Raw genomic sequence first — 12,867 nt, 5'->3', positions numbered from 1 at the left:
CAAAGTTCATATTAATTAAAATATCTTTAAATTAGGTATATTTCTCAGTAAGCAAGGTGTGAGAAAAATTACAAAAAACGATTTTTCCCTAAAAAAACAAAAGACATCTTATCCAATCAATAACATCATAAACGTTTTCTTTTTTATTTAAGTCATAAAATAGTAAACTTAAAACTTAACTTTATTTTAATACACTTAAACTTGAAATTCCATTGTTTGCTCTTATTCTATATTGTATGCGTTTCTTAAAACGTTCTTTGTGTATGTTGTATGCAAAGTTGAAAACCCTTCTTTGCATTTGTTGTATGCGTTACTATATAAATATTTATCTATGTTGTCTGCGTTTCAGTCTGTACCCAAAAATCAGTCACGTGACCTATTACGTATGTGAGAGATAAGTCGTCATAGTTAAAATCTATACAAATATACTCAAACCTCACATACAAACACAATTATCGTAAAGTGGACCGTTTGCCACAAAGTGTTATTACTTTCGTTTCAGGCATAGAAAATGAAGGAGTAAATATCAAAGAGCAAACTTTGATTGATTTATCATTACTGAAATTAATGTGTACATAAATATGACATAAAAGACTCGCTAGAAACTGCCTTAGATTCGCTATAAAAATCATCTCTGTCTATCCAAACGTGAATTCAATTTAACAGAAAACTACAGAATTGAGATGTCAATGCTTTTGATTGTATAGATTTGAGACGATAAGGTGTTTATTTAACTTCCTGGTTGGAAGAGAAGGCCAGGGAGAGGACATTTATCAGTTTTAACCCTATATGTGGCAGGATTATGGCATCAAATTTTGAATCCTCCATTCAGAGGGGGTGTGATTTCATCCATGATTTCGCCTGTTCCGCTTGTGAAGAAGATGGACTGAACACGGAAGCTCAACATTTTTGTAATCAGTGCACGAAATATTACTGCGTAAACTGTGTCCTAGTTCACAACAAGCTATACAAGAGACACACAGTGCTCGACCGGAAGGACGTTAAGAAATGGGCAGCAGCACCAGGGACGGTGGATGTCCTTGAGAGATGTGAGAGGCACCCCGGGGAGGCGCTCAAGCTGGTCTGTGGTGACCATGACCAGCTGTGTTGCCATGTGTGCGTTGCCATGGATCATAGGTATTTTTCATAGACGATTTAAATGAACATATCCACAGTATTAAGACCGATCAAAAAGAATTGTAATGCATGCTTAACATTGTTTCTGGTTAATACAACCATAAACAATTGTATTTTACATACAGTACGTGTACTATAAAACTATGCTGTATTTTTTATTGCTCTGTAAGTCTGTTTGTCCGCGCGTGTGTATGTGTGCGTGCGTGGCTGTGTGTGTGTGTGCGTGTGCGTGTGCGTCTGTGTGTCTGTGTCTGTGTGTGTCTGTGTGTGTGTGTGTGTGTCTGTGTGTCTGTCTGTGTTTCTTTCTGTGTGTGTGTGTGTGTGTGTGTCTGTCTGTGTTTCTTTCTGTGTGTGTGTGTGTCTGTGTGTCTGTCTGTGTTTCTTTCTGTGTGTGTGTGTGTCTGTCTGTGTCTGTGTTTGTCTGTCTGTCTGTGTTTCTGTCTGTGTGTGTGTGTGTGTCTGTGTGTCTGTCTGTGTTTCTTTCTGTGTGTGTGTGTGTGTGTGTGTGTGTGTGTGTGTGTGTCTGTGTGTCTGTCTGTCTGTCTGTCTGTATGTGCTTGTGTTTGCCTGTGCGTCTGTGTGTCTCTGTGTGTGTGTCTGTCTGCCTGCCTGCCTCACTGAGTGTATGTCTGAAAATAGCTCATTGAGCTAATGTTTCTTGTTAACACATCCCGACTTTAAACAAAGATTATTGTATATAAAGATTCTTGTATGTCTGACTGTATGTCCATCTGTCTATGTGTCTGTCTATTTGTGTGCCTGTCTGTCTGTGTTTGTCTGTGTGTCTTTCTGTGTTTGTATCTGTATGTCTGTCTGTGTGTTTGTCTGTGTGTTTGTCTGTCTGTCTGCCTAGCTGTGTGTATGTCCGTGTGTGCGTATGTCTGTGTGTCAGTCTGTCTGTCTGTCTGTCTGTCTGTCTGTGTGTGTGTGTGTGTGTGTGCGTGCGTGTGTGTCCGACTGTCTGTATGGTTGTCTGTCTGTTTGTCTGTCTGTATTTGTGTGTATGCCAAGAAGAAATCCTATCCAATTTTCGAATTAGAAGGAAACCGCTGTATGCAGGGACTATTCCTGCATATACCTCGCATATGCAGAATGTTCCAGTCAGTGGTTTTGTGATTCTCCGGTCATTTTTTATTATTTAACTGTTAACAGCTAAATCATCGAAATTTAATGGCCGTAATAATTACGCCCAGCATGAATTGCATGGGATTAATTATTTTGGTCATTTTTGGTTTTTGGAATAGTACATGATTCTTAGGTTTAACGCCTCATTTCAATTTGTATATTTCGATACTTGTCAAAAATAAAACAAACATTTCAACAAAAGTTTTTAACTGAATAGAAACATCATTTTTTAGACTATAATTAAGCTAAGAATTAAATCTTTGATATTGTTAAAAATCTCCTGGGCAACAGTATTTAACTCTCTAAACCTCTCTCTTGAGTTATGTTTAAAGATTGAAAACATCAAGTGTGACTAATTATATTTATAACTCGCGCCTTTAGCTTAAATTGTGTCGATTAATTTAACAACTTGATAACGGTATCGTTGTTTAAGAGGCTCTTAGGATTTGGCCTTCGTAAGGATGTATTTTAACCCAATCACGACCCAGTCATTATTCTTTACGGGCCAAATGCACCAGTCAATTGTAACCAAGACCCCGCCCTCTGTCCGGGGGTATACCGGGGATAGCCGGGGAAATGGACCGTGTTTTTACCTTCAAGATGGCCACGCAGTGACGGCTGTATGCGGGGTGGTTTTGTCCTCGCGCTAAAAATAGCGGGGAGTGGGCCTTACCTAGGGTCCCTGGGGTGCGGTGCATTTTGCGGGGATTTTACCAGCAGTTCGTCCCAGCAGGGCAGGGATTTTAGCCGTAGCTGGCTGAACCGTGTCAAAGTCCCCGCTATTCCCCGGACCTGGGGGGGGGGAGGGGTGTGGTAACAGTTGACTGGTGCAACATTTCATCGGCTACCGGGTTAGCGCACTGGTTAGCGCACTCGCGTCTCACATAGGCGTCCCGGGCTGGATTCCCGGCTTTGTCACACGTGAATTTGGTTTGTGGTCACGAAGCCGGACAAGTGGGTTTTCTGTGGGTTCTCCGGTTGACGGTTCCCACCAGAATTCAAGACCACAATCTCGCGAGAAATCGTATCAAAGAGAGTAATTAATTTTATGTTGAAATAACTTTTTTTTCACAATCGTAAATAAATAATAATAATAATATTAAACTAATATGACTCCTGTAAAAATGGTATTGGGGAGTCGTTTTTCTCTGAATGTCGAAAATCTGCAAAATATAATGTGTTTTTTTTCTTCGTATCTTCATCATTATTAATAAATAAATGAAGGATCTTCACTTTGATACAAAAACGTAGTCCCTTCGTTCAAAACTGCATATAGGTAATAAACACAAGATTCGCCTCAGTAGTAGTAGTTATTGGATAGTTTGTAGTTAAAGTAGTAGCTGGTGTTGTAGAAGTGGCATCATCAACAACAACAACAATATTAGCAGCAGTGACAGTTGTTTCAGGCGATGCAACATCATCACATTATCGGTGGTGGTACTGGCTGTGGTGGTGGTGGAAGTAGTGTTGTGGCGCTGGCGGTGACAGTGGCAATAGCAGAGTATTAAATGACCAAACATGTTGACCTTATGTATTTATTTAAACTTTAATAGAACATAGTAGGTTCTGTTCAGGGTTATATACCTTTTTACAGACACGATCGTGGGGAGTTATTTTTTAGAGGGAGGGGGAGGGGGGGGGGGATATTATATCGGTCACGGTATGGCAAGATGCACACAAAGCAAAGCAATTTTCTTGGTTGAAACATTTGCAAAACAAATCCGTTTTACGGAAATGCATTTGCAATGCCAGGGAAAGTGTTCATGATGATATAAACACAATTGAAGTAAATTTAACATTCGGAGGTTTAGTTTCACCAATATGATGTATTTTCAAGTTTCGATTGTAGTTTCCATAGTATACAGTCGAACCCCGTTGGCTCGAACTCGTTTGGCTCGAATTCTTCGTTGGCCCGAAATGGATGTTATGGACTCGTTTCATTATACTGAAGGTAAGAACTACCGCTTGGTTCGAATTTTCCGAGGCTCGAGGTATATTCGCCGGTCCCTAGGAGTTCGAGCCAACGGGGTTCGACTGAACTTAATTTAATGAAAAAAAACATTGAAAAACAAAGCATTTAAAATGAGTGGTTAAAAGAGCGTTATTTTTTTTATAAAATGCAAAATCAATAAATCTGCCAGGGGTGTAGAAATGTTTTGAAGTAGCAGGGAAGATCCCAAAAGTAGGCGGGGGGGGGGTAGTCTGGGTGTCCTTCCCCAGTTAGGGGCCAATGCCCCTTGTGGGATTGAATTTAACCCCTTTTTAACCAAAATTTCTAGTGTTGAACTGTTCTGGTGCATGTTTATTTTGTAACATTTAGGAAACAGGGAAACTTCTGTACTTGAATATGATACTGAATCAGAGAACTACCCCACTGATCTGAGTTTTACCCCACCCCCACCCCACCTCCACCCCCGACCAGTGAGGGCCAACTAATAAACCAAATAACTGTCAAATTCAGATTCAGGATACTATTATAACATTCCAGACCGCATGCCTTGCCATTTGCTAGCAATTCCCTCCTAATCGTATGTGTACCTTCTTCTCTACCACTTATATACCTTCAGCCACTGAATCTCTGTGATGCTCTGAAAATTAAACATTTAACTTCATTTTCTGTGGTTCTAGATATCTCACCTGCAGCTAGCTAATTCCGTTTTAATAACAACCAAAAGAAATATCTAGACACTTTGTGACGTTTATTAAAAGCGTACGAAATTTCGCCAAAGGTACATGTAAAATTCATCAAAATAATGGATTATTTTTAGCAGTGACATCACCGCAAGCTTGTTTCATTTTGTTAAACATCCGGATAACACTCGTATACAAAAAGGAATGTTGCGTAAATGGTACTGTAATAGGACTAACAGAAGGACAGACACGCTCATGTTGCAAACTTACTACGCTTTTTGGTGTCTGGAAAAAAAATATTCTTTTTTTCACCCTCTATTGCTTCGCTAATCATAAACTTCAAAACATCCCCATGGAGGATGCGACTAATGAGGTCATGTATCGAGCCAATGTTATTGTATTCGGAACGCTGGGAAACCCAAACCTAGAACTTGAAAACATCCCAGAGGGGGATGCGACTAATGACGTCACGAATCGAGCTAATGGTGCATTATAGTCCGAACGCGTGGAAACCAAAATAAACAATACCATCAATCAGGGTTTTAAACTTATGTAAACATAAAAACATGACAAAAAATAACAGATTTTATTTTTGATGATGCGGGGATAAATAGCCGGGTGAAGATGCTAAAGTAACCGGGTTATTTTACCGGCTTCCGGCCCATTTCTACACCCCTGGCAGAATCTGCCATTGTAAGATCAATATCTATACGCTTAGTAAAGCATTCCCCTTAATACAATTCAACCTATGAAACGACAAGATTAATATATAATGCAATATAGGTAACATTTACATTCCAATTAAAACGGTAAACCATTTTCTACAACAGCTGTCATATATCTTGTTACTCAATGAAAAAACATATTTTATATATTATGTTTGTATTAAGTTAACTTGTCAATAATTATGTATATTACTTAATACTTCTTCATGTTTTTTTCGTGGCAACATTAAATACATTCTACCAAATCTTGACCCAAACAACAACAATTCCCAAGACATGATGTCATGATAATTTGACCTTAGATTCTCGGTCAATTAGAGGTTAATTTAAAGCTGAAGTAGAAATGATAGGTGGAAAAATTGGCTGGTGTTTCTTGGCATATGTCTATCTGAAAGTCTGTCTGCCTGTGTTAATGTTTTTCTGTGTGTCCGTCTGTCTGTACGTCTGTCTGTTTATGTGTCCATCTGTCTGTGTGTGTATCTGTCTGTTTTTGTCTGTGTGTCTTTCTATATGTGTATCTGTGTGTCTGTCTGCCTGCCTGCCTAACTGTGTGTATGTATGTGAGTGAATGTCTGTCTGTGTGTCTTTCTGTATGTGTGTCTGTCTGTCTGTTTGTCTGTCAGTATGTCTGTCTGTCTTCATGCCTGTTTGTGTTTATGTCTATCTGTGTGTCCGGCTACTACTTTGTGTCGGTCTGTCTGTGTGTATGTTTGTGTGTTTGTCTTTCTTTCTGTATATCATAGTGTCTGTTTGTATGTCTGTCTATCGCCTTCCTGTCTGCCTGCCTGTGTTTATGTCTATCTGTTTGTACGTTTTACTGAGAGTCTGTCTGTCTGTGTATCTGTGTTTGTCTATGTTTTTTCTATGTGTATGTGTGAGTGCCTGCGTGCGTGCGTGCGTGCCTGCCTGCTTGACTGCCTGTATGTATGTCTGTTAGTGCGTCCGTCTGTTTGTGTGTCTATCTGTCTGCGTGTCTCTCTGTCTGTTTGACTGTCTGTATTTCTGTCCGTCTGCCTGCCTGCCAGTGTTTATGTCTTTCTGTGTGTCCGTCTGTCTTTATGTCGGTATGTCTGTGTGTATGTGTGTCTGTTTGTCTGTGTGTGTCGGTGTGCCTTTCTTTCTGTATATCAGTGTGTCTGTTTGTATGTATTTCTGTCTGTGTGACTGTCTAACTGTGTGTATGTCTGTGTGCGCGTCCGTCTGTTTCTGTGTGCGTGTGCGTGTGTGTGTGTGTGTGTGTGTGTGTGTTGTGTGTGTGTGTGTGTGCGTGCGTGCGTGCGTGTCTTTCCATCTGTATTTAAGTCTGTTTTAGTCTGTGAGTCTGTCTATATCTATCTGTCTGCCAGTCTATGTTTGTGTATATCTGTATGTCTTTGTGTCTGTGTTGGTTTCTGTCTCTCTGTCTATCTGCTTTACTGTGTGTGTGTTTGTGTGTGAGTGCGCGTGCAGGCGCGTGTGTGTGTGTTTGTGTCTATATGTTTGTCTGTCTGTGTGTCTATCTTTGTCTTTGTGTATTTCTATATGTGTATTTTTTATTATTGTGTCTGCTTGCTTACCTGCCTAACTGTGTGTCTGTCTACCTGCCTGCCTAACTGTCTGTATGGCTTTCGTTGAGATAGTGTCTTTCTGTGTGTCTATCTGTCTGTGTGTCTGTATGTCTGTTTGTCTGTCAGTATATCTGTATGTCTGCCTGCATGCCTGTGTTTATGTCTATATGTGTGTCCGTCTGTCTTTGTGGTGTCTGTCTGTCTGTCTGTTTGTCTGTCTGTTTGTCTGCTAGCCTAACTGTGTGTATGTCTGTGTGCGTGTCCGTCTGTTTCTGTGTGTGTATGTTTGTCCGTCTGTCTGTATTTTTGTCTGCCTGTGTGTCTGTCTGTGTTTGTGTTTCTCTGTCTGTCTGCTTGAATGTGTGTGTGCGTGTGCGTTTGCATGTGTGTCTGTGTCTGTTTCTGTCTGTGTGTCTGTGTATCTGTCTGTCTGTCTGTCTGTGATTTTAGAAGAATGTTATAACCAAGTGTCTTCATAAAAAACCCATATTTTTCCCCCCTTTTTATTGCAGACAATGTTCATCAATACAGCACATTCCAGACGTTGCAAAGGGCATCCGCAAAGATCCAAAGTTTCGTCAACTACCTCAAAGGGTAGCTGAACTTAGGAAGCAGATAGAAGATATGAAAAACGACAGAAAGAAAAATAGTTCCTCACTCAGGAAGACTCGAACAGCCATTGTTGATGAAATCCAAGCAATCCGTAAAACGATCAACGACATTCTTGACAAGATGGAGAAAACAACCGTTCAAGAATTAGACCGTTTGGCGTCTGATCAGGAACAGTGCATTAAGAAAGATGTGAACTCCTGTAAACAGATACACGACGAATTAAAGAACATAATGGATGGCATACAAAGCAAAGACTCATCAGGCGAACCAACCCTATATATTGGGTTCAGAAAATGTGAAGAAAACATCAAACATGCAAACGAAATTCTGCAAAACATGTCAAAAATTGTCAAATACGATATAACTTTTCGTAAACATAATGGAATAGAAGATAACTTGTCGTCGAGACAGACCTTCGGAGAATTAAATGAATCGAATGTTCTTTGTAAACAACCATGTACATCGCTATTCCCGCGAGATCATGTATTTGCTACAGAAGGTTACAAGGAGTACTACGTGGAGATGAGTTCAGACGAATGGGACTGTGATATTGAAGGGATATGTGAACTGCCTGGTGGAGAGATTGTTATTACAGACTACAATAACAACAAAGTGAAACTCCTTGACCAGGAGTACGGGGTTGTCGACCACTGTGATGTCCCCGAGAATCCATGGGATGTGCGCCACATAGGCGGAAATGAGGTTGCCGTTTGTGTTAACAACAATGCTGACGATAGACATGAACTTCATTTCATTAACATTACAAAAGGGAAACTTGTGACTACGAGAAAGTTAAGTTTCTCCCATGACTGTTACGGCGCGACTCATCACGGGAACAACCTTTACATTTCATCACGCACCGCGCTGTACGTCTATACGATGACGGGGAAGCTTGTACAGAAGCTGTACGAGGATAAGTCCGGTAATTACACGGTGATGAGAATTGCCATCAGTAACGACGGGAAGACTATCTACATCACAAACCACTCAAACGATCAACTTATCACCCTGGACAACCTCGGCAACAAGCTGGCCACATTCACTGATCCTGACTTGTTGGGACCTCACGGAGTACACGTGACAACTGCTGGACACGTGTTCGTCTCCTGCTATTACTCCCACATAGTGCTGCAGGTTGACAAGGACGGGAAGACGAAGTTGGCCACACTGGTAAGGGAACAAGACGGAGTGTACTTCCCTAAAGCTTTGTTCTTCAGCAGCCGTACTTCCTCTCTGGTTGTCGGAAGATGGAACGACACGCTCCTCGTCATCAATGTACGATAGATAAAAACATTAGATCCACTTACAATTGACGGAAAGGACAATTAATAATTGAATATATATGTTATTGTTTTTTACTTTAACCGTGTAAGTTATAACACAGACCAAGATTGTTCACTATAAAACATGATTCATATCTGCTTAAACATACATGTAAATTATATGTTACGTATTCATTTGCTTTTTGTACATAGCTATAATGTTTTTCTTTGTCGTCCGCATGTTATTCAACTAAATGACTGTATCCTTTATAATGTTATTCACATATATATTATCTATGTTGTATGTATGTATATGTATGAGTTTATCTTACTTAATATTGAATGAGTTACTCTTTATTTGATGTTGAATTAAATATATATTATACGGTCCGTTTTGTCGATGTGCCTTTAAGAGCTTTTGATAATTTTACTACAATTACAAGAGAGTCAGTTATATGTTAACTATTTTCACTGGACACCTAGCTGAACCTAGGTAGAAGAATTATGCAGAGATGCTATATAGTAATAACAACAACAACAACAACAACATATACCTTGATAATACCTGGTTTTGTTTTCAATTAAAGGCACACAATGAAGATGGATTCAAAACATTTTTATATCAAATTCAGAATAATAATGTATGTTGAACTCATTAGACATTATGATCAAAACAAGAACAAACAGCATGCGATACGTGTTTAGTTAAAAACATACGTTTTATAAAATATATTTTTAATTAATAGCTACGTGTCCCCAAAACGTCGCTAAATATCTTTACACAAATCATGTTTTTTTTTGTTTGTTTGAATGATTAAAATCATGTTGTGTGTACGGGGTCGGTATATCCATCCTATACATGTTGTGTGTACGGGGTCGGTATATCCATCCTATACATGTTGTGTGTACGGGGTCGGTATATCCATCCTATACATGTTGCGTGTACGGGGTCGGTATATCCATCCTATACATGTTGCGTGTACGGGGTCGGTATATCCATCCTAGTATACATGTTGCGTGTACGGGGTCGGTATATCCATCCTAGTATACATGTTGTGTGTACGTGGTCGGTATATCCATCCTATACATGTTGCGTGTACGGGGTCGGTATATCCATCCTATACATGTTGCGTATACGGGGTCGGTATATCCATCCTATACATGTTGCGTGTACGGGGTCGGTATATCCATCCTATACATGTTGCGTGTACGGGGTCGGTATATCCATCCTATACATGTTGCGTGTACGGGTTCTGTATATCCATCCCGTGCGTGTTGCGTGTACGGGGTCAGTATATCAATCCCGTACATGTTTCGTGTATGGGATCAAGATATCAATCCCGTAAACGTTGCGTATATATGGTCCTTATATCCATTCCGTAAACGTTCCATGTACGGGGTCCGTATATCTATCCCGTAAACCTTGCATGTATCCGTATATCCGTCCCGTAAGCGTTTCATGTACGGGGTCCGTATATCCGTCCCGTAAGCGTTTCATGTACGGGGTACGTATATCCCTCCTGTAAACATTGCGTTGACGGGGTCCGTATACCCTTCCCGTAAACCTTGCATGTACTGGGTCCGTATATCCATTCCGTAAACGTTCCATGTACGGGGTCCGTATATCTATCCCTTAAACCTTGCATGTATCCGTATATCCGTCCCGTAAGCGTTTCATGTACGGGGTCCGTATATCCCACCCGTAAACATTGCGTTGACGGGGTCCGTATACCCTCCCGTAAACATTGCGTTGACGGGGTCCGTATACCCTCCCGTAAACATTGCGTTGACGGGGTCCGTATACCCTCCCGTAAACATTGCGTTGACGGGGTCCATATTACCCTTCCTGTAAACCTTGCATGTTTGGGGTCCGTATATCCCTCCCGTAAACTTTGCTTGTATGGGGTCCGTTTATTCATCCCGTATGTATTGCGTTATGCGGTCCGTAATCCATTCCGTAAACGTTGCCTGTACGTGTTCTAAGGTGCGAGGGCTCTGTATATCCACTCCGTACATGTTGCGTGTACGGGGTCCGTATATCCATCACGTAAACGTTGCGTGTACGGGGTCCGTATATCCATCCCGTAAACGTTGCCTGTACGGGGTCCGTATATCCATCCCGTACATGTTGCGTGTACGGGGTCCGTATATCCATCCCGTAAACGTTGCGTGTACGGGGTCCGTATATCCATCCCGTACATGTTGCGTGTACGGGGTCCGTATATCCATCACGTAAACGTTGCGTGTACGGGGTCCGTATATCCATCCCGTAAACGTTGCCTGTACCTGTTACCTTTATTCATCCCGTAAACATTGTGTGTACGGAGCCCGTATATCCATCACGTAAACGTTGCTTGTACGGAGTCCGTATATCCATCATGTAAACGTTGCTTGTACGGAGCCCGTATATTCATCAAGTAAACGCTGCCTGTACGGAGTCCGTATATCCATCATGTAAACGTTGCTTGTACCTGTTACGTTTATCCATCCGTAAACGTTGCTTGTACGGAGTCCGTATATCCATCATGTAAACGTTGCTTGTACGGAGTCCGTATATCCATCACGTAAACGTTGCCTGTACCTGTTACGTTTATCCATCCCGTAAACGTTGCTTGTACGGGGTCCGTATATCCATCATGTAAACGTTGCTTGTACGGAGTCCGTATATCCATCATGTAAACGTTGCTTGTACGGAGTCCGTATATCCATCACGTAAACGTTGCGTGTACGGAGTCCGTATATCCATCACGTAAACGTTGCTTGTACGGAGTCCGTATATCCATCACGTAAACGTTGCGTGTACGGAGTCCGTATATCCATCACGTAAACGTTGCGTGTACGGAGTCCGTATATCCATCACGTAAACGTTGCTTGTACGGAGTCCGTATATCCATCACGTAAACGTTGCGTGTACGGAGTCCGTATATCCATCACGTAAACGTTGCTTGTACGGGGTCCGTATATCCATCATGTAAACGTTGCTTGTACGGAGTCCGTATATCCATCACGTAAACGTTGCTTGTACGGAGTCCGTATATCCATCACGTAAACGTTGCTTGTACGGGGTCCGTATATCCATCATGTAAACGTTGCTTGTACGGAGCCCGTATATCCATCACGTAAACGTTGCCTGTACCTGTTACGTTTATCCAACCCATAAACGTTGCGTGTACGGAGTCCGTATATCCATCATGTAAACGTTGCTTGTACGGAGTCCGTATATCCATCATGTAAACGTTGCTTGTACGGAGTCCGTATATCCATCATGTAAACGTTGCTTGTACCTGTTACGTTTATCCATCCCGTAAACGTTGCTTGTACGGAGTCCGTATATCCATCATGTAAACGTTGCTTGTACGGAGTCCGTATATCCATCACGTAAACGTTGCCTGTACCTGTTACGTTTATCCATCCCGTAAACGTTGCGTGTACGGAGTCCGTATATCCATCATGTAAACGTTGCTTGTACGGAGTCCGTATATCCATCACGTAAACGTTGCTTGTACGGAGTCCGTATATCCATCATGTAAACGTTGCGTGTACGGAGTCCGTACATCCATCACGTAAACGTTGCCTGTACCTGTTACGTTTATCCATCCCGTAAACGTTGCGTGTACGGAGTCCGTATATCCATCCCGTAAACGTTGCTTGTACGGAGTCCGTATATCCATCACGTAAACGTTGCTTGTACGGAGTCCGTATATCCATCACGTAAACGTTGCGTGTACGGGGTCCGTATATCCATCCCGTAAACGTTGCTTGTACGGAGTCCGTATATCCATCACGTAAAAGTTGCTTGTACGGAGTCCGTATATCCATCATGTAAAC

General features: G+C 41.4%; 1 protein-coding gene across 1 annotated transcript; it reads left to right on the top strand.

Annotated features, from left to right (window-relative positions):
• Positions 1-460: 460 nt before the first annotated feature.
• On the top strand, positions 461-9,722 carry LOC128216699 (uncharacterized). The gene is made up of 2 exons (XM_052923344.1): positions 461-1,137; positions 7,678-9,722. Exons 1-2 carry the CDS (start codon positions 803-805, stop codon positions 9,059-9,061), a joined length of 1,719 nt encoding a protein of 572 aa, XP_052779304.1. The 5' UTR covers positions 461-802; the 3' UTR covers positions 9,062-9,722.
• The last annotated feature ends 3,145 nt before the right edge of the window (positions 9,723-12,867 follow it).

Source organism: Mya arenaria, chromosome 14 (genome assembly GCF_026914265.1).
Source record: "Mya arenaria isolate MELC-2E11 chromosome 14, ASM2691426v1".
NCBI lineage: Eukaryota > Metazoa > Mollusca > Bivalvia > Myida > Myidae > Mya > Mya arenaria.
This window is presented reverse-complemented; position numbering and strand designations above follow the sequence as displayed.

Coding starts and splice junctions, on each gene's coding strand:
- LOC128216699 (XM_052923344.1), top strand. CDS start 803: ATGGCATCAAATTTTGAATCCTCCATTCAGAGGGGGTGTGATTTCATC. Junction 1,138..7,677: donor TGCGTTGCCATGGATCATAG/GTATTTTTCATA, acceptor TTTTTATTGCAG/ACAATGTTCATCAATACAGC.